The 27,912-nt window shown below is 46.8% G+C and overlaps 4 protein-coding genes across 4 annotated transcripts; 2 read left to right on the forward strand and 2 right to left on the reverse strand.

The window, feature by feature from the left end:
* Positions 1 to 2,186: 2,186 nt before the first annotated feature.
* On the reverse strand, positions 2,187 to 3,122 carry PtA15_5A575 (uncharacterized protein; the record flags this gene model as incomplete). The annotated part of the gene is made up of 2 exons (XM_053169351.1): positions 2,187 to 3,016; positions 3,083 to 3,122. The coding sequence occupies 2 exons, from the start codon at positions 3,120 to 3,122 to the stop codon at positions 2,187 to 2,189; spliced, it is 870 nt and encodes a 289-aa protein (XP_053020557.1).
* Positions 3,123 to 3,971: 849 nt separating this feature from the next.
* On the forward strand, positions 3,972 to 5,709 carry PtA15_5A576 (uncharacterized protein; the record flags this gene model as incomplete). The annotated part of the gene is made up of 8 exons (XM_053169352.1): positions 3,972 to 4,122; positions 4,203 to 4,267; positions 4,398 to 4,477; positions 4,554 to 4,576; positions 4,651 to 4,763; positions 4,846 to 4,889; positions 4,969 to 5,055; positions 5,133 to 5,709. The coding sequence occupies 8 exons, from the start codon at positions 3,972 to 3,974 to the stop codon at positions 5,707 to 5,709; spliced, it is 1,140 nt and encodes a 379-aa protein (XP_053020558.1).
* A 3,034-nt stretch (positions 5,710 to 8,743) lies between these two features.
* On the reverse strand, positions 8,744 to 9,099 carry PtA15_5A577 (uncharacterized protein; the record flags this gene model as incomplete). The annotated part of the gene is made up of 2 exons (XM_053169353.1): positions 8,744 to 8,754; positions 8,832 to 9,099. 2 exons carry the CDS (start codon positions 9,097 to 9,099, stop codon positions 8,744 to 8,746), a joined length of 279 nt encoding a protein of 92 aa, XP_053020559.1.
* An 8,586-nt stretch (positions 9,100 to 17,685) lies between these two features.
* Positions 17,686 to 22,475, forward strand: PtA15_5A578 (uncharacterized protein; the record flags this gene model as incomplete). The annotated part of the gene is made up of 17 exons (XM_053169354.1): positions 17,686 to 17,793; positions 17,912 to 18,460; positions 18,562 to 18,635; positions 18,715 to 19,397; positions 19,478 to 19,546; positions 19,603 to 20,033; positions 20,103 to 20,267; positions 20,321 to 20,520; positions 20,609 to 20,722; positions 20,784 to 20,853; positions 20,924 to 20,941; positions 21,014 to 21,044; positions 21,129 to 21,167; positions 21,236 to 21,637; positions 21,722 to 21,741; positions 21,821 to 21,987; positions 22,079 to 22,475. The coding sequence occupies 17 exons, from the start codon at positions 17,686 to 17,688 to the stop codon at positions 22,473 to 22,475; spliced, it is 3,537 nt and encodes a 1,178-aa protein (XP_053020560.1).
* Positions 22,476 to 27,912: the final 5,437 nt, after the last annotated feature.

The raw sequence follows: 27,912 nt of genomic DNA on the forward strand, positions 1-27,912 counted from the left end.
GATGGTTACACCGCGCAACATGCATTACCTTACGGAAGCGCCAAACATGCTTTGCTGGGGCCCTCACAAACTCATGAAAGTTTTCTGGGAGGAAGGAACTGGGGAGCAAAAGACTCCCCTCTACTAAAGCTCTCACTGGCAATGCTGGGCCGTTTTGCTTACATTCAAAAGAAGTGCTAGCTCATCAGCCATTTTCTTTGACCGCGGACACCTCCTTGTTGGCAGGCTTCCACTGCGCCCCACCGCGTTTAGTGAAAAAAGCCTGCGCGCGTAGTGTTAGTGCAAACCTGCTTGGCAAAACTACGCTGCACTAACACTTATGGTTATAAGACTAAAAGTCTTTGATGAGATGAGGCATGGTTAGACACAAGCAAGTAGCGGTGGCAAACGAGCAGAGGCAAAGCAAACCTTTGATGAGATGAGGCACGGTTAGACACACGCAAGTAGCGATGGCAAACAGACAGAGGCAAAGCAAACCTGAAGACGGGAGTCAAGGGTGAGCAAAGTTTTTGAGTGAACAATAGTTGAGTGTTGAATTTCTTATGCAGACCTTTGATGAGATGAGGCACGGTTAGACACAAGCAAGTAGCAGTGGCAAACGGGCAGAGGCAAAGCAAACCTAACAGACAGCATAAGATGAGACCGGAGACTAATGAGAAGAGAAAAGATAGAAAACAGACCTGAAGACGGGAGTCATGGGCGAGCAAAGTTTTTGACAAGGCTGAAACCGCTGCACTAAAAGTAGTGCAGCGCAGCGGAAATGGGCTCACTGCGCTGCACTTTTTTATAGCGATTTTCCGCTAACGCTTCAGCTTTTTGAAAACGGAGGGAAAATTCCTCTTTTTTTAGCGGACCACAAAAGCGCCTCAGAAGCGCAAAACCGCTGCGTGGTAGCGCAGCGCAGCGGCACTTCGCTAGAAAAGCGGGATTTGCAGCGGCAAATCCTGCTTTTATAATCTGGGTTCCTGCTTTGCGCGCTTTTCCGCTTTTCACGCCTTATTAGTGCAGCATAGCTAATATTACTGCATGTTTGCCGCGATAGAGAAAAAATATACTCAAAAAGAAACAGAAACTAAAAAAGTGACCTATACCCCCCGAGTCTTGGTTGATTTTTTTGGCTGTTTAGTCTTCTTGATGTTGGACGGAGAAGATAACTTGGGGTTTTTTTTGGCAGCGTCCAGAACAGCCTGACAATCTTCAAAAACCCCACCCAACTTGACCCCGCCGCGTAACCACAAGTGGCTGCTGATAGCACGTTCAATTGATCGTATCGCAAGTCCGGCCCGCCCTGATGAACAAACATTGGCGGCAGCTGAGAAGGTGCGCTCCACCGTTGCTGAGCTAGCTGCGCAAGCAAGATAATTGCGCTTGCTTTTTGAGCTGAATTAACTGCGCAGCGCCAAAAGTGCGGAAGAAGTATCAGCTAAAAAGTGGTGCAGCGCGCAAAAGCGCCCCAGTAGCGGTTGAAAGCGCACACCGCTATTGCTGCGCTTTCCCGCAGCGAAAGCGCCGCTTTTTTGGCTGCGCTTACGCTATGTCATCCAAGGAAATAGTGGTGTTTCGCTGCAGAAAGCGGTAGCGCAGCGCGGGGACGCTACCGCTTCAGCTTTTTGGGCTGGGGGGTTAGCGGCGCCCGCTGCGCTGCGCTAAAATAGCCGCTTTCTGCAGCGTAGCGCAGCTTTTCAGTCTTGTTTTTGAGCAAACAGTAGTTGAGTGTTAAAGAAACAGTAGGAGTGGAAAGGAAAACAAGCTTTAACTGGACAACTAGGTTAGATCAGAAACTGCGGCAGAATACATGTGAGAGTATAACTAGTGACATGTAGTAGAAAACCCGTGAAACCGTCTAATAATGGTAGCCCCAGGGTTTCTCTCAGGCTAAAAAGAAGTCTTTCCTTTGAAAGATGATTTTGCAAGGAGAGCTTTGCGCCAACTCAGGCTGCAGCAGGGCCCTCCGGCGCGAGGCACAGCCAGTATGTTAGGAAGCTCATGTTTTTGTTTTTGAAGAAGTCAGATAGGAATGATTAAAATTCGGTATTAGGTTGATTAAAATATGGAATAGGTTAGTAAGCCCATGATTGTTTTGTAGAAGTAGCTACTAGAATAAGGAATATTAAAATTTGGTCTAGACAAAGATGTATTAGGGGAATGAAAAGTGAATGGAATAAGGACATTGAGATAGGAAATGATTATTGGGCAGATAGACCCGCGGAGTCGAAGTCGCTGACAGAAGTTGATCCAATAGGGCCAATTGCGGGGGTGTTGTCTTGAAGAGGTGAAAGGTTTGCAGCAGTTCTGGAGACAGCACGGGTGACTGTTTCTACGGCTCTTTTGGTTTGAGGGATTGACAGGTTGTTAGAGATGCTGGAGACGGGCGATGGAAGCGTAGAGGTGACAGCGCCAGCTGGGCTTTCTTGCAACACTTCCTCCCGGTAGTGCTCGATAGCTCGCAGAAGGGCCGTGGTAGGTTCTCCACCTTCTTTGATGTTATCAACCGCGTCGACGACTGCTGCGCTTGGCTTGATTTTCTCCGCAATAGTCGTTGTTACTTCGGCGGAAATTGGCTTGATGATGTAGACAGGTGAAGGTTGCTCTGCTGCAAGCTGGTTGGATTCAGCATTGGCCAGTTTGATGGTAAAAGCTTGAGGAAGTTTGTCGCCTATTGTCGAGGCAAGTGATCCTTGAGCTACTGCTGATACCGGAGTAATGGGGATCGATCGTCGTCTTGAATCAGGCTGAGAATAAGCATGAACTCGCGAGCCGTCATCTTCAGGCTTGGGAGCCGATTTCTTGGGGGGAGGTTCGGGCATGTTGGGTGATGATTTAGCCTCAGCTGCATTTGGACGTGAAAGTATGTCTTGTGGTGCTTGGGTTGCATTTTCTTGGATCAATGACCTCCTGGCAATTGACAGATGGATAGGCGTTCCAATCCGGATGTTGAGAGCTTCTGTTCTGACTAAGGTGGTTCGGGCATTCTTCGATGGAGTGAGTGGGACAGAGCGCGCATCAGAGACGGAAGCTGGAAGAATCAAATGCATGAAGGTCAGCTTCAGTAAGAAGAAAACACACGCATCGATTTACTTACCACTCAGCACCAGGGCTCCGGCAACAAGGGCGAAACGCATTTTAGTGGATTTGTTTGGTTTGGGAGGAGTTTAAAAGGGGCTTCTTATATTTTGAGATACCGGCTGCGAAGAGCACGAGGAAATATATTGTAGAGGTGTTCTGTGGGGTAGGATAGAGAAAGCTGTGGGAGATGTTGGTGGTGATAGAGGATGGTTCAGACCCAACCACTCGGCCTTACCCCCTCTATTTATAGACTTTTCTGCGGCACTATGCTTTCATTTGGCCCTTGCCATAAGATGACGGCCTGATTGGTGCCAATGTGTTGGTTCCGTCTGCCCACTTCTGGAGGCCGACCAGGAAGTGAATGTGAGGGAAAGATGGCTGTCAGCGATCTCAGGTCACATTGAAATCCTGCCTCAGAATTGGTGGGATGGCCGGTTTTCATGACGGGTCAAAACTGGACGTGGTTGGTCCAGGGGTAGTCAGAGCTCTGTACCTGAACTGGGCACAGACAGTGGCTCAAAGATGGCGGGGGGATTTTACCTTGACAAGCTATCCGAGAAGAAACATGGCTCTGAGGAGGGGTGAGCAGGAAGCAAGGTGCACCGTGAATAACCAAGGGCATGTCCAAATAGTTCGGTGCACTCCACATCAGGCAGGATTGGGTGCCCCTACAATTTGAGAATGATGGGTGATAAACCCAAGAACAACATAAAAATGCGAAAGAAAAAAACAATGGGATATTCCGTTTGACTTCATTTTCATGGCAGTGAAAGGAAGGATCGGCCCATCGGAATGGACCCCCTCCCGGCCTCCCCTCGGGTAATTGCCATCAGTCGGCACACCAGGCGGCAGCAGAAGCCTGCATCACGCCAGTTCTCAACCAGGCCTTCCCTCAGCTATCCATCATGGCCGATCTCAAAAAGGTGCCGGTTACGATTCTCTCTGGACAACTCGGCAGTGGCAAATCGACCCTTCTGCGCCGGCTACTGACCAACCAAAGCCAGCTCAAGATCGCGATCGTCATGAACGAATTTGCGCAAACGGCTAGCATCGAAGGTCTCCCTCACCATCTGTAATCTTCCGTCTGAAGTCCTGGTCGAGAACAGTCAAAATCTGATCTCTCTCCTGGGCCATAGGGAAATCCATCCAGCTGACCGTTGCTAACGAGGGAACTCAGGTTCAAGAATGGCTAGAACTAGATGCGAGTGACCACACTATTTGTATCCCACTCTTCCCTCTTATCTCCAGACGAATCTCGCAAAAATTAATTTTTACCCAATATCAACAGTTGATTTTGCTTATCCCTTTGGCACGCGCCTTGTGTTATCCAGAACGGCTGCTTGTGTTGCAGCGCCCAAGATCAAGGAGTCCTGGCCATAGAGTCTCTCATGCAACGACGGGGCACATTTGAGTAATGAACTACCATAAAATCAAGGAAGCATCATTTCTGGACTGACATCGGGCTTCCTAATCTTTGGCATTCGCAGTCACATCATTGTCGAAACTACAGGTGAATTTTGGATCATTGGAGGGAGGAATACGCAAGACCAGCGGTAGCACTCACCCATTTTCCAAATCGTCAAGGTATTGCCGATCCGTCTCAGATAGCTTTGCTGTTTTGGATTGATTCAGCCCTCGAGTCTCTCCTCTATCTTGATGGGATCGTTACGGTGGTAGACTGCGCACACTTGGAAAAGGTAGCTCAGCCGCTCAGAGGCATTAGTCACGATCTCTGCAGTTTCCTAACGTATTTGGAATTCGCGTTTAACCTATGCATAGCAACTGGAAGAAGAAGCCACCGCCAATAGTGGAACTGTGACCAAGTTAGGCTTCATAACAATTTCCCCTCGCTTTTCTGATTCCTGATTCCTCATCTATTACGCTTTCCGGGTATTCGAACAGACAAATAGCGGTCGCGGATTCGTTGTACTTGTCAAAGATCGACTTGGTATCTGAATCCAGACTCGAGCCGTTAAAACGGTTGATCGAGTGAGTGAATCGAGGTGCCCATCAATAGAGAAGAGATTTTAGAATTAGCACTGACAGCAACCTTCTAACCTCCAAAGTTCCTTGAACGATTCGGCACTACTGAGTCAATCAGATGACGATCTAGAAATGGTTTTGCCCAAGGTGCTCAGTCTGGATTCATTTTCAACCTATCGCGGATTGCCCCAGTCACTTGCGACGCCAGAGAGGAACACGGAAAACGTGGATTCGAGCCTAATGGCCAGGTTGACACGTCCAGTAGGCAACTCAACAGACCCGAGCTTTCGGACGACTCACGATAGCTTTTCGACGATTACCATCAATCTGCCTGCTTTCGCGAACGTCAACACCAGTGATAGCAAGTTTGATCGGACGTTCCGCAAACTACTCTGGGAGGGAATTCTGGGCGAAGAAGGAGAGCCGCGTCCTGCCGAGCCGGGCTCAGAAATTGGGGAGCCATTAATCCTTCGAGCCAAGGGCTTACTGAAAGATAATGACGGGAACTGGTTTATTCTGCAAGCCGTCCGGGAAACTTATGAGATCCAGCCGGTCCATCCTGATGTTTTGATGGATGAACATGAGCACCCCAAATTGGTTTTGATCGGCAAAGGACTCGATACTCAGTTGGAACAGCGCTTCCTCAAAGAAATATCATGATTTCTACATACGCGACTTCCTCAATGAACTCCATGGGATGCACATGCTCAATGACTTGTCCCGTTTTCGAGATTTTAAAGGTTTGAAACATTTATGAATCACCAGACCAATTCTGCAGAGCATGGCACTTATTCTCAACGGAATTAATAGTTGAGTATGATTTAACAACCTGGTGTTTTGCACGGCTCTTTATGTTTGCCCTGAATGAAAGGGTTTGTTTTCTATCGCAAAAAAAAAAGCGATCAACTAGACACGCGTGGGTCTAAGGAGAAGCCATCTGTCATTTTTTGCGAAATTACAACTGACAAACGCAGTCAAGTTGGAGGATAATTGGGGTACATGAGATTGAAAAGAAAAAGAGCATATAATCGTACGTATATAGTACTTTTGAACCTTTTGTGGGGGTTATTTTTCTCTTGCATTCAGCTGTTTTGGGCAATAATGCTTTCTGCAATAATATTTTGTACAGCTTGGAATTCACCGTCGGGTATGAGTCCTGCATGAAGCCACTGATTACAGTTCACCCATCTCTCGATGGTATGGGCTACGACGTTTTCTCGGTCGCCTGCACATGTATCAGCAGCCGCTGAGAAACAGCGCTCAAGACTCGTCGCGGTTGAGCAGCAAGCGAGGTAGTCCCGGGCCAAGAGTGACAGAATCGGGAAATCGTCCTCGTGGTCCTGTCAGAACTCAGATTAGCCAGGGCCTTAAATTTACGACGTGGTAGTGAAGCTTAACAAACCTTCCACCATTGTAGCGAGTTGTGTGCTTGAGATGCTGGAAGCTTATACTTGCCTCGGAGATATATGGATAACTCGTCCTCGGATTCCATCCCATTAGTGTCCGGAAAGAAATCGACTTCCTCGAGGGAGCCCTGCCTTCGAAGTGGTTGATCGTCCACTCGTGATGGTCCTGGTTCCTTGAACCGTAAGTTAGCCTCATACTCAATCTTGCGCTGGTTAAATTGCGCTTGGATGAGGGATTGGGCGTAGGCGTAATTTGATGGGAACCACATTTGAAATATTGAAAGTCGGTAGCTGGGATTCAGGATTGTCGCAAGGATTACTGTGTCGCAGGCCATTGCTTCGCCAAGATATTCATACGTTTTCTCAGACATCTTGGCAAACATTTTGTTGAAGTCGGTGTCGTCTGGCGAGGCATCTATCTTCTTTGCGAAATAGTTTTTGATGCCCCAGTATTCGGCAAGCATCATACTGGCCGATGGGATGTCACCCTCCATCTTCTTGGCGATATAATAAAATTCCTGTTATGTTGATCGAATTCAACCTTCGACAATTCAGCTTGGATATGTATTCAAATTAAAATAACCCACCCCAAGAACATCGTTTAGCTTTTTCACAACCTCCCAATCGGTCGAAGTGATTTCATAGTCCTTGTAATACTTCGTGCCCCCCTCTGTGCTGTGCCGTTCTTTTTCGTTCTCGATCAGTTTGTTGATCACATTTCTTGCGTTGTACGCTCGATCGCGACTTTGGAATAGGATATCCCATCGAGACAGGTAGCCCGCAATCAGGCGCGGCCCTGAATAGCCAAGGTTCTTGGACCAAGTAGCGAAATCTATACGTTTAGCCTTTGAATCGGTGATCCTTCGGATCACATAGTCCACCTGAAGATACATCAAAAACAGAGGCAACATGTCAATTAGTTTTGGGGGAAACATCGGAAAGTTAGAGCAATGAATACGAACCTTTTTTAAGACGGCATCAATCGGATTGTTCCTAACTTGGGTTTCAGTTCCGTCGATATCGGAGTCATTTTCATCGTCCGTGTCGTCATCATCAAAGCCAACATCATCATCATCATCATCGAATGTACCTGATTCCTCGGTTATTTCGGATTCTTCGACAAAGGGATCAAGTATTGCAACGAATCCAAGAGGTTCTTTCTTTGATTTTATCAAGCCAGCATCCGCAAGCGGAACCGCCTTGAAACCGGCACTCAGGATAAGTTCTATGTTATCAACAAAGCACCGGATATGGTTTCGAGACAAGTTGAGCTGAGTACCAGTTTTCGAAAGAACAAGTTGGTCGACTTCTTCGGTCATCGTGACATGGTTGGAGCCAGGCTGGGTGGTCTGAGCCAAGATGTATATACAATATCTGATGTCAATTTTGGATAACTCGTGAAACAATTCGAAGGCAGAAAAAATCACTTATCTTGGTATGAAGGTCCGACTGGGTTATGATATTTCCAAATGGAATCGCGATAGACTTTCCGTTGCGTGTCCACGGGATGTATTTGAGACCAAGATGAATGGTTTTAAAAACCCAGTCATCCGTGACATAAGCTGCTGAGATACCCAAAAAGGCCCGAGGTTTGCCCTTTGTAGCCCACACATCGTTTATAAGTGTAAACTTTGATTTGAGTTTCTGCATACCCAGGAAACACATCAGATCAATTGTGGCTAATGATAAATGAAAGAGAGAGAAAAAAGATTACCTTGAGTGGTGCGATTGCTTTGACCTGCAAATTCCGGTAAAGCATGTGGACTTGGGTTGCAGCCCAAACTTGCGAGAAAAACTTGACGCCCGGTCGAGCGTAGTTGAAAGCACATTCTAGATATTCGTCCATCCGACTCCAAGGCAGCGAAGCTCGAACTAGCCACATGAGCAACATCTGATTCAAGATTTGCAGATCGAAGCTCCCTGATGGAGCAGGCTTCGATCTAACCGTTTTCGTTTGTACAAGTTTCGTCTGAACAAGTTTTGTTTGAAAAAGTTTCTTCGTTGCTCCCTTTCCTTTCTCTTGCGTTTTCTTTTCGATCTCGCTGGTTCCCTCTCCTTTCCCTTGTGATTTCCTTTCGGGCTCTTCTACTCCCTTTCCTTTCTCTTGTTTTCTCTGTGCGATCTCTTTCGGAGTTAACGGAAGTTTGGCACCCTGGGCAATGGCTTCATTTCGTGAGGGACATGGCGTTCGGTGAAGATCCCCATCACGATGCTTGTACAGGTTCCCACGGCTTCCTGTGGCCTTCTTATATGAGTTTCCGCACCATCGACATTCGTATACCATGGGCTCACCAGAGGTCTGCCCCAAAGAAAATGGTAACAGTGAGTGGTAAAGCAAGATCCTTAATGTAAAAGAAGCCGATGTACATACCTGACCCTCCGCGAATCTTGGCTTGTGAAAATAATCATCTACATCATCCACATCAAGACCATCATCTCTCCTTTTCCGCTTCTTTGATACCTGTGAGCTATTTTGAACGACGTTCTGGGTCGAGTCCGGGACGATCGAAGTTGAGGGAAGTGATTTGCGAGAATCATTGTTTGGGCGGACGAAGTTAGTATCTGCGCGAACAGGAGTGATTGCCCGGGTAGAGTGACGGGATGGGGGGTGGGAGGCAGAGGGAGAATTAGGAGATCGGGGCATCTTGGATGATGGAGCTTCTGACCAAGTTTGGATGAGATGGGATGTTGATCTCATCCAAATCATAGATCGGGGTGGCTGGCTGGTTCGGGGTCGGCTGCCCCGGTCGTATTGCGCCGGCCGTAGGGGGCAATCCACCATTTTTGGTGGTGCAAATCTTTGCACCCGTGTCATCTATGCTTACTTTTTACCCAAATCATCTACACTTGATTTATTTGAAGCCCATGATCTGGCCTTCAATCCTACATAGTTTTTATTATCATCACTCACCGCATTACAAAGATGCAGGCAATCATAAAACCCCTATTTATCCCGCAAGGGGCTGTGGGAAACCTGACAAGCCCTGTTGAACCGAGCTTAACCAAGCCTCTCTGGAGGAGAGCCCCGCAGGGTTTCTGTCTCACAGAGAGGCTTGCCCCCAAGCCACCGATTTTGGCATGAGAGCTGACAAGCCTGGGGCCCAGCCAACCCCCATTTTTCCTTTTATCCATGATCTCACACCCATTTTTTGCCCAATAGGGACATGAGTGGTGCGGCCTTGTAGGCTTGCTTCTTGCGCCGGCAGCCATCCACAAATCAGCTTCTTATCCTCCCAGCTGGCCGCTGGGCATCCTTGCAAAATCACTGCTGAGCTCGGTCCAACAAATCAAGGTTTTTTTCCAACTGTTGTACATCAAGCATATCAATATAAATATTATGCATTGATCATGAATTGAGAATTGAACTTGTTCAAAAATATGCATTTTCATTTAATTACAAGCAGAAAATACTGCTTCCATGCACTTACTAAAGATACAGAAGTGTACAATCATTGCCAGAATCTTGGAAGCATGATTTTAAAAGCTTTGTAACTTCAAGACCTTTCAAGATAAAAATATATGGCCTATGTAGGTTTAAAGGCCAGATGCAGGGCTTCAATTTGGCACCTGGGCGGCCCATATGGCTCACAGGATGCTATGGTGGTGTGGTGTTGAAGTTTGACACCAGTCAAATGGGTTGAGGCGGTCCTCACCGCTCATGCCAAATTTCCCCACTTACTCCCAAGTCCCTCCTTCGGAGGCTTGCGCTTCGCGCGAGGGGCGCCAGCCTGCCAACTCAGAAGGAAGGACTGACTAAGTTTGCTGTTGAACCCCTCTGATTTACAGAGCAAACTTAGCCCAGCCTTCACTTTCTTGTTTTCATCCCCAGTTAAAGGGTTCAGTTTGTCAAGGTTACAAGAGATAGATGTTTATATGCACAACATGCAGGGTTATGAGCCCCTGAAAACTAAAAAAGAAAAATCATTTCCTGTGAGGTGTACAATTCAAAAGCCAAATTGGAATTGATGAATTAGGACAGTTCACATCTGAGTTTTTGACAAATCTGCTGATGCCACATCAGCAAACCAATTTAAAAAAAGTTGTAGAACTTATCTGTAATTTCATTCAGGTCAGCAAGTCACCAGCATAAACAGTTCCATCTACAGCACTGATGTGTAATGTGTTCCACTGTATACCTATGAATCATAGGTATATTTACTCACAGAAGGCCCCAAGATAAAACCAAATGGACCCCATAAATGGAATCTACATCCAAATTAACCCTCAGTCACCACTGGAAGCATAAATGGCACTCTGCTACAATGGAAGTTAGACCCTCTGGAAATCCTGAAGCACCCAGTCATCCCTCTGTCACAAATCTTGAGTAAGGATTAGATCTGGGAGGTCAAGTCCGGTACCGGGTATGCCAACATGAGATCTGGTGTACCTGGCAGTAGGCGGTACCTTATGTTGGGTACACCAGGTCTTCTCATCATAAATTTGCTGGTGGCGACATTGAATTTGTTTTGAAATTTGGCCAACTTGGTAACTCAATAAACCCTCTAGCAAGATGGCTTCAAAGCAAACCCCTGACAAAATCAAGGACCCCTCAAACTCAGACCTTGAAATGTTGACCCCCGCAGCCAATGAAACACCAAACCGGAGAATTAAGGAGAGCTGGCTCTGGCAGTTTTTCAAATGGTGATGGTTGAAAACATCTCTTACAATATCTGCCAGGTAAACTCCAATCTTGAAGGTACCAGCATCTGCAACTCAAAACTAGCAGTTGACAAAGAGTGTGGTGAATCAATTGGGTCACAAACATCAGATATATGAACAAAATGTAATTACTGGTGTGATCAGCAATTTCTTGCACAAAGGTGAGCTACTCAACCGTGACTCCTTGACTTTGGTGGTGACTTGCTTTTTTGAAACCTGCAACATTTCTTTCTACACCATTGAGGATGAAAACTTGCACTGAAAACCAACACTTGAGAAGCTTCTCTGCGGCAAATACACCATCTTGCTTGTGTTTGGAAAACCTCCTGGGATGGGAAGAATGCCCTTTGTGAGCAGCTTCAACAAATCAAATCAAAGATCAGCCTGACTTGTGACACTTGGACTTCCCCAAGCAATTGCTTGGTACTTGGAGTTACAGCACAGTGGATTGATGCCCAATTCACTCTGCATTCAATCATCCTGGGTGCTTGACTTGTGCAGGGAAGTTACACAGGAGTCTCACTTGCAAATCATTTAGGCAACATGCTCCAAGATTTCAACATGGGCAACAATTGTTTTTGCATTACCACAGACTAGGACAACACATCAAACAACCAAACAATGGGAGATCATCTAGACTATCTTGTATCATTTGATAATCAGAAGTGCCTTCTCAATTGTCTGGCACATGTGTTTAATCTTGCTGCTCAAGCGGGAATCAAAGCATTCTTCAAGCCACCCCAACCTCTGGCATCAACATCATTGGCATCAGATTGTCTATCATGCACACCCTCTCGTAAACCCACCTCATCCTCTGGGGTTCACAAGGTGTCATCAATTGAAACCTGCCCTGTCACAGACTTGTAGAGATCCGTTCTCTTTACTTCCTTGCCTCAGCAGAGAACTGACATGCAGTCTCTCTCTTTACTTCTTCTTCCTCTCAAGAGAGAACTGACATGCCGTCTCTCTGAGCCAGTGCAATCTCTGACCGGTGCTGGACCGTTGGCAGTTACTGGAAGGGAGAGTTGCGCTGGTACACCGCCTTCACAGTGGTCCAGTGAGATCTGAGGATTCAAGTGATAGCAGAAGTTGGAGGGGGGAATTTGTTGAGAGACAACAATGGATTTTTGTCGGCTGTATTTTTAATGTTCATGAGGATCAGAACAGGAAGAAGCTTGGTGTAAGGGGTCAGAAGATGTGATTCAAAGAAATGAATTGGGGAGGTTGGACTCAGGGTGGTGAGCAGTGAGAGTTTTGAACTCACAAGACACACGGACACAGAGAGGGGGATCAATAAGCTTAAGATTTGGGATTCTGAATTGACGGATGATCTGAAGGAAAAATTTGGGTTCAGACAAAGTCCATGCCGCCCCATCATCTGATTTTGAGCTGAACTCAGACTCTGGGGGCTGTGACATGCTGCAGACAGGTCATCATACATCAACAACAGCTGAAGACAGAACAGGAAGGAAAGGAAAACAAAACAGGATAAAACCAAAGAAACACACAAATAAAAAACACCAACCCACCACATACACCTCCATCCAACATATGCATGTAAGAAAATAGAAAGGAGAAAAAACAAGAAAGAAAAGAAACACAGAAAAGAGAAACAACAGAAAGACGGGGCCATAGCCAACTGAAATGCAGCCATGCACGGCCAAAGAGTTCCTGAAATGCCTTGAATCCTGTGCACATGCTGATCTTGACATTTCTTGAGGGCTGAAATTGATCCTGAAGACGCCTGGAAAGCTGAGAGTGGGAAAACCTTGGAAATCTTCTGTGCCATGGGCACCACCAAATTGATCACCACACCGGCCTCATTTTTGTTCCCCAGTTTATTAATCATCAGTGATTGACTTCCAACTTGTACTCACAACACTTACAACTTACTACTATACTCATAACAACCATTACATAGCAATAAAAAGTCTTTATACTGTGTCTTGAACAAACTCATCTTGAGCATACCACTCCTATCACCTGATCAAAACTTGCCAAGCCTATCTTGGTGGGTCTTTTAGCTTGTAGTACAGAAGGGCAGAGCTTGCAACTCCTTCATCACCTTTTCCATTCAGCAAAAGGGTTTCACAACCAAGTTTGAGTTTTACTCTGCCTGAATCAACAGTCTATGATATGGACTACTGTGAAACATTGGTGACAGCTCAGGACATCTGCTCCCAGGCTGCTAAAGGCAAGCCAATCTACCCCCAAATAAGGTTCTGATATGATGCCCCAGGTCTGGGTATAGCCTGCTCAAGATCTGTACCTGGCATATCCAGTCCCAACACCGGGTACACAATGGGTATGGCCAAAAGTTGAGCTACTGGGGCTCTGATGTGTGATGGTGGGAATACATGCTGTTTTGATCACCACCACCACCCAGAAAGCGCCCCCCAAACATGCTGCAACAGATGCCTAACCAATTGACATTCAGTTGAGCTCCAAATGCAAAGAGGAATCTTGTGATCCTCTAATCTCTTGGAAGACACATTCCAAACAGTTCCCAAAACTTGCAACAATGGCTCAAACATACCTTTCAGTACCTGCATCCAGCGCTCCAACAGAGAGAACTTTAATCTCAGCTGGTCAATACATCCAAGAATACACCCAAAATCAAAAGAAAGTCAACAGCCTTGAGCCCCTTATCTGCCTCAAAGATTGTCTTGCTGAGGCTATCATTGATGTTGATAACATCAAATTACCCACTTCACAGTTTTTTTTTGTTCCAATCCCCTCTCACACAACCAAAAAGGAACAGAATGGTAAACCATTCCTACTTTGAGAGACTTCCCTGTGACATGGCAGCAGAGGTCCAAGCAACTCCAAGCAGAGGATTGGATTTGAGGGGGTTTCAAAGTTGGTCAGATGCAACTTGCATGCACTTTTGCAAGATGGTGTTCAAGTGCATTCTTGAACATGGAGTTACAAAAGTGCATACATGTCACATTGCGAGCGTGTACAGCCTCTCCGTCAACTGCACAAAGTGCAGGAGAGGCTTGTGTCTAAAACGTGCATGCTTGCGTGTCACGGTTGGGCTTCCGAGGTCCTTTTTTTTGTAAAAATCCTATAAAATACACCCAAATACCCAGTCAATAATAATGTTGGGCAAGGTGTGCCCAAGATGGGTCTTCATCCCCATCAAGAAGGATTTTGAATTTTTCAAAAATTGTATGTGTAGGATTTTTTACAAGCCAATTTTAGTTCAACATGACTTTGTTTTTTTTTCTTCAAACCAAACCATTCCTTATGTAATCAATAGAGGACAAGATGGCCATCCCAGGATAGTAAACAGAATTTTTTTTGAGGAATTTTGTGAAGGAGGGATCCTGGTTGAGAAGCCAAGAATCAACTTCAGTTCAATCCTGAAGACAACAATGGGCCTTTACTATACAGATATTGGTATACTATAGTCATTGTATTTTTTTTGGTCCAATAACAGTACTGTTATTTCCATTTTCTGTAATGAAATTTTAATACTATATCCAATTGCATGAGGATTTTCTTTTTTGAAAATACTATATCCAAATGAAGGAAGAAACAAAAAAAATCTCAATACTATACTGGCCAGATGTGGCCAGTACCACTACTCAGTAGGGATGCAAATCTATCTATTCATTGGGCTTGGGGATCAGAGCACCCAATGCCTTTCTGGCCTCAGCAAAGTCCCCTGAGAGGGAAAAATCCTCACAAGGCCACATAAGGCTGCTGAAGGATTTTGAAGTAGTTGAGGGGAACAGACCACCATGTCTGGAGCCACAGAGAACAATCTCTCAACAGAACAAGACCTACCCAGTGTTATTGCCGCAAGGACCAGGTAGGTGGCATGGTTCACCTGTACAATCATCAGGAGCCCACATGTCATTGCCTTATGTTTACACCTGGTTAAGTGCGTTATTGCGGTAACCAGGGTCAAAAAAAGTTACTATACCTGTATTTTTTGTTTCAGAGAAAAACCACAGAATACTATACGGGCCAATTGCAGCAAGGGCCAATACTAGTACAGTTATTAGTATAGGGTGGTACAACCAGACCTATACAATAACAAAAAGGCCTGGTTATAGTAAAGTATAGTATAGGCCCATTGTTGCTGAAGAGTCAGATTTTCAGATTTTCAAAATCTTGAAAAAATTCCTGCTGCTCCAATTTTCAATATTTTCTTTTGAAAAGTGGATGAGGAGGTCCGCACCACCCTCCTCTATCTCTGACCCAACTTTTTACCTCCGGGGAGATGGATGTACAGGAGGTGCAGCCATCCAAAAGTCAGCTACACCAAAACTGGCCAACCGTGACGCGGTTGTAAGTCAGTTTTAGACTCAAGTCCTTGCTCCGCGACCAGGGCTGCCCACCCCCCCGCAGAAGAGGGACTTCCACAAGTTTGGTCACATTGTACTACACCTCCCAAACCTGCTTGAATGTTTTTTTGAATTTTAGTCATGCATGGCCAACTTTGAAGTGCCTCTCCTCTTCCCCTCCCCTTCTACCCAATTGGATACCGGGTATATTGTTTTCAGGACCCATCCCGCAACCCGACTCAACATGGTACCCGGTCGGGTAGCACCGGGTGTTCGGGGCTCGGATCGGAACCTTACCCCCGGATCGTTGGAGATGCTGAAGGGCTGCTCACGTGTTAATATTCTCACAAGGGCAGCCACTCTTCACGGGCAAACTTAACTAAGTCCCTCTCTTGCCTGAGGCTTTGCCGGAGTTAGAGCATCTCCACCGCGGGCCCTAGTTTGGGGTCGCTAAAATTCAATCTTCGGGACTGCGCAGCAGTTTTTACCGCCCCAAACTGCTGCGGCATACACCGCGAGCCTCCAAAGGGAGTCTCTAAAAATCACTGACACACCACCGATGTACAGCAAAAGCGAAAAAGCTTGCGGTCCGGCAGGCCCAATTTTGGAATCTCAGCCACGGCCCTTCAAGCCTGTATAGGTCCTGTATGTCAAGCTGCATACAGGAATATCATCGGAAGAAAAATGCTATTTCCTTCATTATTAACATTGGGGTATTGAGGGTTGCATCATTGGAATCCTGGTGCAATTTTACCCCCATCGGCCGCTTCGCCTAGATTAGCTGCCACACCCAACAGTCGGCCTGACATGCAAATCAAGCTCAACCAGTCGCCCGGAGGCGATGTGACATCCTGTACAGCGGAGCTGTACAGGTGTGTGGCTGAAATGCAGCAGGCAATTTTCGGCCTCCCGCACCCGCAAGCTTTTTCGCTTTGGCTGTACATGTATTCCATGACAGGCACAAACCGGTCATCCAGAACAAATGTACTTTGTGTGATGACCATCCGAGGTGGATACATAAATAACACTCCTTGATGGCCGTCACTAACTGGTCATCCAGAACATTTGCATGTTTTTGATGACCGCCTCGTTTGATGGCCTTCCATGGCGGTCATCGAGAAATCATGAAGTGGACTCACCTCAATGACCGGTACGAACCAGTCATTGAGGATTGATTGGTGTGTGTGTGGCTGACAACCGGTTGGTCGCTGCTGCGATGGCCGGAACGGAGCAGTCATCGAGAGGATAATAACTCTCCTCGACGGCTGGTTTGTTCCGGTCATTGATAGGAGCAATAAATCTCCTCGATGGCCGGTTCGTTCCGGTCATCAAGATGAGTAATAATTCTCCTTGATGGCCGGTTCTTTCCGGTCACCGAGAGGAGCAATACATCTCCTCGATGGCCGGTTGGTTCCGTTCATTGAGATGAGTACATATTGTAAGATTGGTTCCGTTCATCGAGGAGGTGACCAATGGAGTTTCACAATGTTGTTGTTATGTGACAGTGTCTTTTGGGTCGTTGGAGAGAGTCTCTAGGAGTCCCTACATGTACGGACTCGGGCATGAAATTTGGGGACACCTGTAAAATTTTGACGCTAATAGCGCCCGCGGTGGGTCGGGTTGAGTCGGTAAATTCCAACTAGAGACCCAATTTAGGGCCCGCGGTGGAGTTGCTCTTATGTATCAAGGCGCTTCACAGGCCAGAGCAAAACAAACAGGAAAATGACTCATTGTGGCTATTCCGGAGCTACAACATATCTTTAAAGCCACCCGGAGCCATTCCGGCCGATTCTTTCAAGACTCAACAGCCCTCCCCATCCCCCAAGGACTCTCCGGAGGCTGGACTCCACGAGCTGCAGCTGATCGGGATCTGATTAACAACGTTGGTCCTTGGGAATAATAATTGAACAGGCTCATCTCCTTCCTGGTCTTGGCTTGTGTTTATGTGCATCGCGTTTACACACACATTTGCAAGCTCACATGTCATGAGCCGGTCGTTGACTGGCGGCGACCTTCGGGCCTCCTGCTTCCGAGCCGAGGCCAGCCCCCCCCCAAAAGCTCACTGTGCTCCGGACGCTTTCTGCTTCCTGACAGTCGTTGGAAATATCGAGATTACCGGGACCGGAAGGTGATAAGAGGTAACCACAGCTGTTCAAGTTCTTCGGACTTTTGAAGTCTTCCCTGCCCATCCTGATTCTCAACCTCCAGCCCACCACACCACCTATTCCAATCCAACGTCAAGATCTTTCCGTGGCACCCCCGAGAAACGTCCAGTTATGGAAAATGCCCGAGCCGATCCGGGACCCAGTGAGACATCATTCCCCTACCTTCCGGGCGGGGGGATGATGGGTAGTACCGCGTCCCTTGTCGGGATGCTCAAAGCTGTTAGTTGCGCCTGTTGTGATGTCTCCCCATGCCAAACACGCAAATACATGCTTACAATCTGCTGCAATATTTTTTGATGCGCCTGGCGCCTATCGTTCTCTCTGAAATCAACGACAGGCCGCTTTGAGCAGCTTTCAAAATTTAGACCAGACCCTTCTCCCTGGAGACCCATCGGATGCCCGCTCAACCGATTCAAACAACGAGGAGGAAGTAATCGACGAGCAGACCATCCAAGAGCCAGCATCCGATGCCAACTCACCGTATGATGATGGTCTTGGTCCGCAGGACGCCCAACTGCGTCATGCTAGTCGAATGTTTATCAATAAGTTTGCATCCACGCTTGTCCACCAACACGACTCTGGTTCCCAACTCAATTTCGGCCCAGTCAGTCCCCAGTCGCCAAACATACTTCGGCAAGATGTAACACTATCGGCAAACAAGGAATCTGTTGTCACAAATCAAGAGTACTTCCAGTCGGTGATCGATGATTTTGGTCCTTGGAAAGGGACTGACAGCCATGGGCATCCCGAACCGGAAAGCTGGATCAAGCAGGTCCCTGGTATACTCACTCGCAGCGTATTGGTTCAAGGTTCTATGCTGCTCACCAATCGCCGGCTCTGCTATGTTGCTTATCTCCCGCCGGTTGACACCAAGGACATTATTCGCGTGAGTAAATTCTTCCGTTACTCAAGGCCGTGTCATCTTTTCCAGCCCACTATCCGCGTGTGCTAAGGCCTTTCCGCCCCGTCGGTTTCCTCGTCTCCCAGAGTGGATCCATCACCGTTCGATTGAATGGGCTGTTCAAAAGGCCAACGCGAATGTGGGTCGAGCTACGTACCGAGTGAGTCTCGTTCCTAACGACTGATTTTGCTCGGATAGGCCACTTAGAGAGCTACTCAATCTTTTCTTGGTAATGTCAGTTGTGTGACCCTGTATAGATCAAGCACGAAACTCTTCAGGCCACTCCACTCCGTTCACCTCTCTGAGATCAAGCATGTGTTACCAATCTCATCAACTCATCCCCACACCCTGAGGGTCAGATTAAGAACGGGCGAGATTGTGGACTCCAAATTCGATACTGCTGAAGCGACGAGTGCCTGGCACGCTGAATTCGTTTCCACCCTGTTCAACTTCAAGACACATCACTCCAAGAAGATTAAGATAATGATCCCTTTGCGGCGGATTCGTAAGCTCCATCGAAACACGTTTGAAAACATGGCCAAAGTCATGAGCGTGGATGTCGATTGTGCACCGTCCGCCAGAGACGTGGTTGATAATGATATAATCGAAGGGAAATTCACACTTCAAGACTTTGATCGGACTCGAATTCAACTGTCATACTTCCTCAGTCACGGCAATTTTGATGATTTGATACTTGATGCTGTCGTCCGAGCTAAATTGCAAGTCAGCCAATCCAAATCGACTTCGAAGCACCAAACTCCACCCCCCTTGCTCAAGATCACATCTAGCCAGAGCGACGGGGAAGATAGTGAAAATGAAGAAAAGCTCTCAGATCATACAGAAAACGCTGACAGCTCCGAGCATACCCTGGCCGACAAATTCGGGAAAGCCTTTGGTTTGGAGGCCAATACAAAGCTTGCAAGTACGTTGAGTCATTCTCATCATTCCGAGCCTGATGGAATCAGAAAACTGTATACTGATCAATAAATTGTGGTCTAATAGTCTACCCTTGCTCACTCCTACGTACTCTCCCCAGCCCTGGCCATGTGGCCATTAGTAAAGACTATCTGTGTAGGTGCCACTTCAATTTCTCCTCTTCCATAGTTTGCTCACGTGATGGTTTACAGGCTTCTGGTATCGAGGCATTCCTGTCCTCGGCTCAGACTACAAACTAAGGATTCCACTCAAAAGTGTCGGCAACCTCAAGCCGACTAGTGCCTTTGGCTTCCACCGGTTCGGCTTGGCCATCGAAACTTTAGGAGCACCCGATATCAGGCTAGATTTCACATCGAAATCGACGAGGGAAGAGGTGATCGAAGTACTCAAAGCTGCGGTTCAAGACTTATCCTCCAGGGATCCTAAACGGCTTCAAGACTTCCAGCCCGCAGCGTCTCGGTCTTCAGTCCCAGCCACAGAGCCGGCCAGCTATACGATCCCCATATGTAGCAGAGACAGCATGCCGGTCCTGATCAGCGGAGCCAAGATCACAAAAACTATCAGACCGCTGCGGATAGTGTGTCTTACCATCGGCAGTCGTGGCGACGTTCAACCTTATATCGTATGTCTAGCTGTTCTATAAGCTCGACAGGGAGAGGAAATTCATGACAAAAAAACGATGCGTTTCTAGTCCCTGGCAAAGCGCCTCATGCAAGACGGACACACAGTCACCATCGCTTCCCATCCAGAATACCGTACTTGGGTCGAATCGTTCGGAATTTTGTACAAGGACGTGGGGGGTGATCCGGGTGCATTAATGGCAAGTGACATACCAGCAATTTCTCACCTTCGGCTGGTCCCCAACACCTCTGAGGACTTTTCTAACTGGTAATATCTTGAATTTATCAGAACTTTTCTGTCGAGCATAACTTTTTTAGTACCGGTTTTTTCAAGGAGGGCTTGGGTTATTTCAAGACCTGGTTGAACAATTTGTTCATGGAGTCCTGGATGGCCACCAAAGAATCCGAAGCCGAATTGCTAATCGAAAGTCCATCCACTTTCTCTGGAATCCATATTGCTGAGGCATTAAGAATACCGTATTTTCGAGCGTGAGTTCTGGTTTCCTCGTGATTTCCTTGCGTCTGGTCAAGCAACATCACGCGGGAAAGGTTTAACGTTTCACCGTGTTTTTTATAGGTTTACGATGACATGGACCAGTACAACTACCTACCCACAAGCTTTTGCTTCCAGTATCGACCTTGGACCATCTTACAATTTGCTGTCCTATTCCCTTTTTGATAGTTTGATTTGGTATGCTTGGAGCCTTTTGCCCTTCAAATCGCACCGGGCTAACCTCGAATAATAAAATCAGGCGCGCAATGTCCGGACAAGTCAACAGATGGCGTAAAGAGACTCTAGGGATACCTCCTACATCGTTAGAGGTATGTTCATCGTTCTTTGCAGTAGGGTAGAATATCACACTAATAGATGGTCTTTACCGGGCGCCTAAAGCAAATGCAAACTTATAAGGTGAGCGATTTCGAGTGTATATATTCCTAAAAGAGATGTTCTGGCTGACCATAGCCAATCCTAACGTTCTAGGTCCCCTTCATGTATAACTTCAGTTCTGCTGGTAAGCGATCATTCCGATATAAACTCATGTTTCTCACATCTCTTACCCAAATTGTCTCCATTTCCGTTAATAATCAATTACCAGTCGTTCCCAAGCCGCTGGATTGGAGAGATCACATAGAAGGTAAGTAGACCAATTGATCTGCGCATCTCGGTCAGCTTGACAACTGACAAAGTGGCTAATTTCACCAGTCACGGGGTACTGGTTCCTGGACCAATCACACGGGAATTTCCAGCCACCAGATCCACTCTTAAAGTTCATCGCCTCTGCCAAGGAAGACAAAGTCCCATTGATCTACATCGGCTTTGGTAGCGTGACAGTCCCTGATTCAACGGCAGTAACCAGGTCTATATACGCTGCAGTTGTCCAAGCTGGCGTGAGAGCGATAGTTGCCAAAGGATGGAGCGATCGTGCTGAGGCGAAATCCACAAAGGAAGATATCCCATCACCACCAGAGGTTTATGTGTTACAATCCGTTCCTCACGATTGGCTGTTTCCCCAAGTGGATGCCGTTTGTCATCATGGTGGTGCTGGAACGACTGGTATATCGCTTAGGTTTGGAATTCCAACCATCATCCATCCGTTCTTTGGAGGTCAGTCTTCCAGATACTTTCGCTCGCCTTATTTATCAACATATCGTGACTGACAATGTTGTTATTAAACCCTTCTAATTCCAGACCAAACCTTTTGGGCTGATGTGAGTGTGTAGAGCTGAGACAACCCAATTATGCGCCCCAATCATCTAACATGACAAGTTTCATTCTTACTCAACACAGCGGGTTGCGAGACTTGGAGCCGGGTTGAAAATCGATTCTTTGTCTGTCAACACGCTGTGCGAGGCTTTCAACAAGGTAACGTCGGACAGAATCATCAAGGAAAAGGCTGAACAAGTCAAGGAGCAAATTCAAGCGGAAGATGGACCAAGTCGAGCCGTGCAATTCATGTAAGAATTAATCGAGAATGCAGCTCTAGCCAAGGATTATTGACTTGCACATTACTTACTTGGACATCTTTCTAATTTATCCAAAAAATAGTTATCAGCATTTGGATTTCGCACTCGAAAGAACTCTACATCGTATCGAAAGAACTCTGCCTAAAAAGGTCAGGCGATCCAAATCAGCTGGCAGTCCGAAGCGGGAGGCGAATGGTGCCATCGGCGGCGATGACGAGACTCAGATAAGATCGTCGCGCCGACAAAGTATGATCATACGAACGTTTAACAGAAGGGGTCGATCGACCAACAGGACAGGAACGTTGAGCGGCTCAGAAGCTGAGAAACAGGAGTCCAATCTGGGCACAAACTCACCAATCTTGGTAGGCCAATCCACCGGGATTTTGGGTCAGACATTCACCCCTGAACCCGGCTTGATTGCGCCCTCGAACCAGCCGAATCGTTCCGTCAGGAACAGACTCTCTAGATTATATTCTTGACCAGATCCGCCACTCATATTTATGTCGACCTTGGATACGAGTCCGATTGACTTGCATTCATCTGCATGCGACCCATTGACTGCCTCGCCGAGGAGATGGTCTAATCCTCTCCCGTTCTGAAGGAGAAGCTTGTTAAGGAGAAGCTTGTTGCCCTCTCTCCCTAGAGCAGGACTAGCGCACGTGTCAGTTCGGTATCCCGAATTCTCAGGATGACTTCTCTCTCCAATCACTTTTCATCATCCGGATCCACCTCTTTTTCTCCCACTCACCTATCATGAAAGGTATTTGCAACTTGTACTCGCTATTCGTTTACCCTTCTCTCTTGGAACTTATTAATACTTGCAAACTTTCTGTTATCTTGTAGTTGTCGTGTTTTCAAGGCGGAGTCATTCCATGAGCCTTCTGGTTGAAAGCAATTCATTTCGAGTTGATCTGGGCTATTCTATTTACATATTCAATTTTTTTGAATGTAAATACATGAAATCCGATGCACAGATATTCTTCAAGATGGGTTAATCAGATTAAAAATCTGGTACTGCACTCAGAAATCGTAACTTGGTCACCTGGGAGTGGATGACTTCCCATTGGCAAAAATGTTTATTCTGAGGGGACAGACTAACTTTACTGGCTTGTGCAAGCTAAATGAAATTGAGTTTTCACCAGCAAACAAGGTTTAGCATCTCCCTCTAAATCAAGCCATTTAGAGCATCCACCACCGTCTCTGTAAACCCGCTCGGTAAGGCATATTTAGAGCATCTCCAACGGTCCGGGGGGCAGTTGGCCTGAGTTCCCCGGCCCGCGACCCCATGTAACAGCAGTCGCGGCTCAGGTCCAATTATGGACTGGCACTTCGAAGCCGCTATCCGACTACTCCGCACCCGCCTCTGGAAATCAAATCATCATCACTCAACACCATGCAAAATATCAAAAATGTCCTCGAATGGATGGACGATGAAGACGATGTCCTAGCCTCCCAGCAAACGGTACTCAGCTTAATGATCAAAACAAAAGAGAGAAGAAAACATGGCGGTTCAACACCCGGAAGAAGAGAAATAAACCGGAATCGACTTCAGGGACACCAGCAGCTATACGATGATTATTTTGCTGAGAACCCTGCATATCCTCTTGACGTCTTCCGCCGTCGATTCCGAATGCAAAGGAGCCTTTTCCTACGAATCCTTGACGATGTTGAAAAAGCAAACAATTATTTTGTACAGAAACGTGACGCAGCTGGGAGGTTGGGCTTTTCTCCTCTTCAGAAGGCCACTGCTGCAATACGAATGCTTGCGTATGGATGTAGTGCAGACTCTGTAGACGAGTACCTTTGTATGAGTGAGTGAAATGCGTCTCTTATGTCTAATCCTTGCAATCTTATAGCCAAAATCTAACCATCTATCTGTATGACAGGTGAATCAACTGCAATCGAGAGCTTGAAGCAGTTCTGCCAAACTATTGTTCGGGTTTACAGCAAAGAATACTTGAGAAAGCCCAACGAAAATGATGCCGCTAGGCTCCTGGAAGTTGCGGAGGAGCGAGGTTTTCCCGGTATGATGGGATCTATCGATTGCATGCACTGGTGCTGGAAGAATTGTCCAGTTGCTGATCAGGGAACATATAGCGGCAAGGATAAAGAACCGACGGTTGTCCTTGAAGCGGTGGCCTCGTACGACACTTGGATTTGGCACGCATTCTTTGGACTGCCTGGTACCCTCAACGATATCAACATTCTTGATCAATCTCCCATCTTCGACCAGATTCAAGAAGGTGAAGGACTCTCAGTTTCATATGAAGTCAACGGCAATCGATATGGCCTCGGCTACTACCTTGCGGACGGCATTTATCCTCCTTATGCCACATTCATCCAAACAATCTCTCATCCGCAAGGAGCCAAGAAGAAACATTTTTCCAAATTGCAAGAAGCCTACCGGAAGGATGTTGAGCGAGCTTTTGCGGCCCTGCAATCTTGCTATGCGATTGTGCGATTCCCCGGTCGATTTTGGAAACATGAAGTCCTCTCTGATATTATGTTGGCGGTGATCATCCTTCATAACATGACAGTTGAAGATGAATCAGGAAGTGAAATGGAAGGAAACATTGAATATGAACAAACACCACGTACCAAAGCAGATATAACCACTAACGGACCGAACGACTCAACTTTTGAACAGTTTATGCTACGATACCAGGCTATTAGAGACCACAAAGCACACAATACCCTTCAGAACGATCTCATTGATCATTTGTGGAACAAACATGGCTCCGATGAAGATAGCTCCCCCAGTCCTCTTTAGCTTATTTGTTATTCTCATTGCTCAACATTAGTTTCTCTACTATTTAGCTCTTTTGTTTTATTTCTCTTGATCTTTTCGCAATTGACTTATGATTTAAAAAAAAACGGCCCAAGTTTCTCTAATATTTCTTTCTTTTGTTTTCTTTCTCTTGATCACATTGCAATTGACATGTGAATTTAAAAAAAAAAAAAAACGGTGAAGTACAAAGAGAAACAAGCAGATTCTCATTCTGTGTCTTTGCTGTCCTCGTCTTCTTCCTCGGACTCCTCCTCCATATCGGCTTCTTCTCTCTCTCTTTTCTCATTTTCTTCCCTCTCTTTTTTCTCGTTTTCTTCCTTCTCCTTTTTCTCCTTTTCTTCTTTCTCCTTTTTCTTCTTTTAGTTCGCGTTCCATGATCAGTTTTTGCTTCTTTGCGTAATAAGCTTGCCTCGTCTCGTCCGTTATTGAATCGAGATCCTTAGCCATGATGGTCTCTTCGAGTGCCATTTCGGATGCATATTTCATTGAGTTAAGGCGGTCGCGCGCAATGGTAACCAGCTCTTGTTGCATGGTCATCATCTTCCCGAGTGAGACATCCTCAGCCCGTTTTCGTTTAGCGGCTTTTGAACCCTCCATTTGTACATTCCCAAGAACCGATCGACTGGCATCAGACTCGTCGTCATCCAAATCAATTACGGTCGGGCTAGAGGCAGCAGGAGTAGAGCTGGGAACGTCGGCAGGTGGAGCTGTAGTCGATTGTTTTGCCTTCTTGCCTCGGGCTTCATTCTCTTGCTGAGTCGCCTGCCACTTTGGGGTGTCCTTCAAGATTCCCCAGCAGTGGTCGAGGTTGAAAGTGGATCCAGAGGTGGCCTTGTATAGTTCTTTGGCCTTGGTGAGCTACATAGAACAACAAAAAAATAATTTTAGATCATTGCGGCACTCGAAGCGAGAAAGCTGGCAACACCAAGATGTACATACAAGATCTTTGCGAGTCTTTCCGCTTTTCAAACAACGCTTGGTAGTTGAATAGCAGCCAGCAAATTTGTTGACATTTTTGAGAATCAGAGCCCAGCAACATTCGACGGCACTGACAGGACGCACTGGAAGGTCTTTAAAGTTTTTGACGTGTTTTTGGGACTCGTTGTATTCCTTGATGAGGTCGGCAAGATGGTCGTGGATTCGCTCCCAAAAAGTCGTGGCCTTCTGCCCTCTCCCAACGATGGCGTCTCGACTCGTGTTCAACCAAGAAATGCAGAGCTTTTTGTCTTCCTCAACCGACCAGCGAGGAAAGCCCTTCTTGGGTGCTGTTTTGTCGTCGGTCTTTGGTGTGTTTTCAATGTTGATGAGGGGGTTTTCTGCTGGTGTTGGGGTATCCACGTCGTTGGGTTGGTGCTTGGGAGTGGATTTGGCGGCCTTTGTTTTTTTTTTTCTTTCTTGGAGAGCTGCGAGTAGCAGTTGATACCGTGTCGTCCATCTTTGCGGTGTATGAAGTCGAGCGGATTCTGGTCAATTGCGGCCGGGAGGTGACCCGCAGAAGTCAGCAGGTGATTGCGGGTTGGACTGCCCCCGGCGATGTTCCCAGGGTCGTTCCGCGGGTCTGTTAGCGCGCAAAACAGGAACCCGGGCGGCCAAAGTTCGCCCCCAAACGCCCAGTCGCGGCTCCGTTAGAGATGCTCTTACCGAGTATGTAAGCAATTTTCTACCCCTAGGGCTCTTTAGCTAAATAGTTGCTCGGTAAATCTTTAAGGCTTGCTAGATTTACCAACGGCTACAGAGCCTCTGTAAGACCATTCTAGCGAGCCTGCCAACTGCCCTCGCCACAAGACCCAGCACATGTACATACACAGCAGATAAATACTTACATGCCAGTAGCTCTCCACCCCTCAACCGGTCATCGATCAACCGGTCATCAATGGGATGATTGGTCATCAATCAACCGGTCATGATAGGATAACCAGTCCTCATAACGGCCAGTCATGACCGGTCATTCAATAGGTTGACCGGTCAAATATTAAGACCACCACACTGCACTTGAAAGACTGCCGTTTGAACGGCCATTGATAGTATGACCGGTCATTTGACTGGATGACCGGTCATTCATCTCATTCATCAATCGGATACTGAACAACCGGTCATTCGACTAGATAACCGTTGATCCGATTGGATGACCGGTCAGTTGACTGGATGACCAGTCAGTCAACTGGATGACCGGTCACGGTCATACGATTTGATAGCCGGTCATCCGATTAGATGGCCGGTCATTCGATTGGATGACCGGTCAATCAATTGGATGACCGGTCAGTCGACTGGATGACCGGTCATTCAATTGGATGACCGGTCAGTCAACTGGATGACCGGTCATTCAATTGGATGACCGGTCAGTCGACTGGATGACCGGTCATTCAATTGGATGACCGGTCATTCAATTGGATGACCGGTCAGTCAACTGGATGACCGGTCATTCAATTGGATGACCGGTCAGTCGACTGGATGACCGGTCATTCAATTGGATGACCGGTCAGTCGACTGGATGACCGGTCATTCAATTGTATGACTGGTCAGACGAGTTGATGGCCGGTCATTGATGGTACAATGACCGGTCACCAATAGTATGACCAGTCAATAAGGCGACCGGCCACCAATTGTATGACTGGAGGGTGTCATCAGCGGTGTCGTGTTCCTTACAAAGGGGTGTATGTATGTACATACATAAACACAAGGGTGGAGTTGCTGCTAGTTGGTGTCGTTATCTAAATCCACGTTGCCTACCGAGCCGATACCGGCTGGCAAGGGTGGATTATTTCTTTAGCTAAGCAACCGAGCCTTGCAAGACTTGCTGGCTACCTAAAGATTTACCTAGACGGTGGTGGATGCTCTTACACTGCAAAAAAAACTTGTTCAACTGCTTGTAGTTGACATGCAGGATACTCAAGCCAAGCTGCCATTTTAATTACACCTGAATGCACAAGTGCCTTTGTTGGCACAGTCACTGTGCATGCAAGGTGCACAGTGACTGTGCATTGAAGCTTGAATTGAGTCAAACCTTGAGTAAGACTGGCTTAAGACCACAAGCTTCCTCAGAGTTACCGCATGTCAACTGCTCACAGTGGAGGACTTCCCGTCACTTTTGAACAGATCTGGAATTTCAGATTTTACAGGGAAATCCG

The sequence above is a fragment of the Puccinia triticina genome, chromosome 5A, assembly GCF_026914185.1.
Source record: "Puccinia triticina chromosome 5A, complete sequence".
Taxonomy (NCBI): domain Eukaryota; kingdom Fungi; phylum Basidiomycota; class Pucciniomycetes; order Pucciniales; family Pucciniaceae; genus Puccinia; species Puccinia triticina.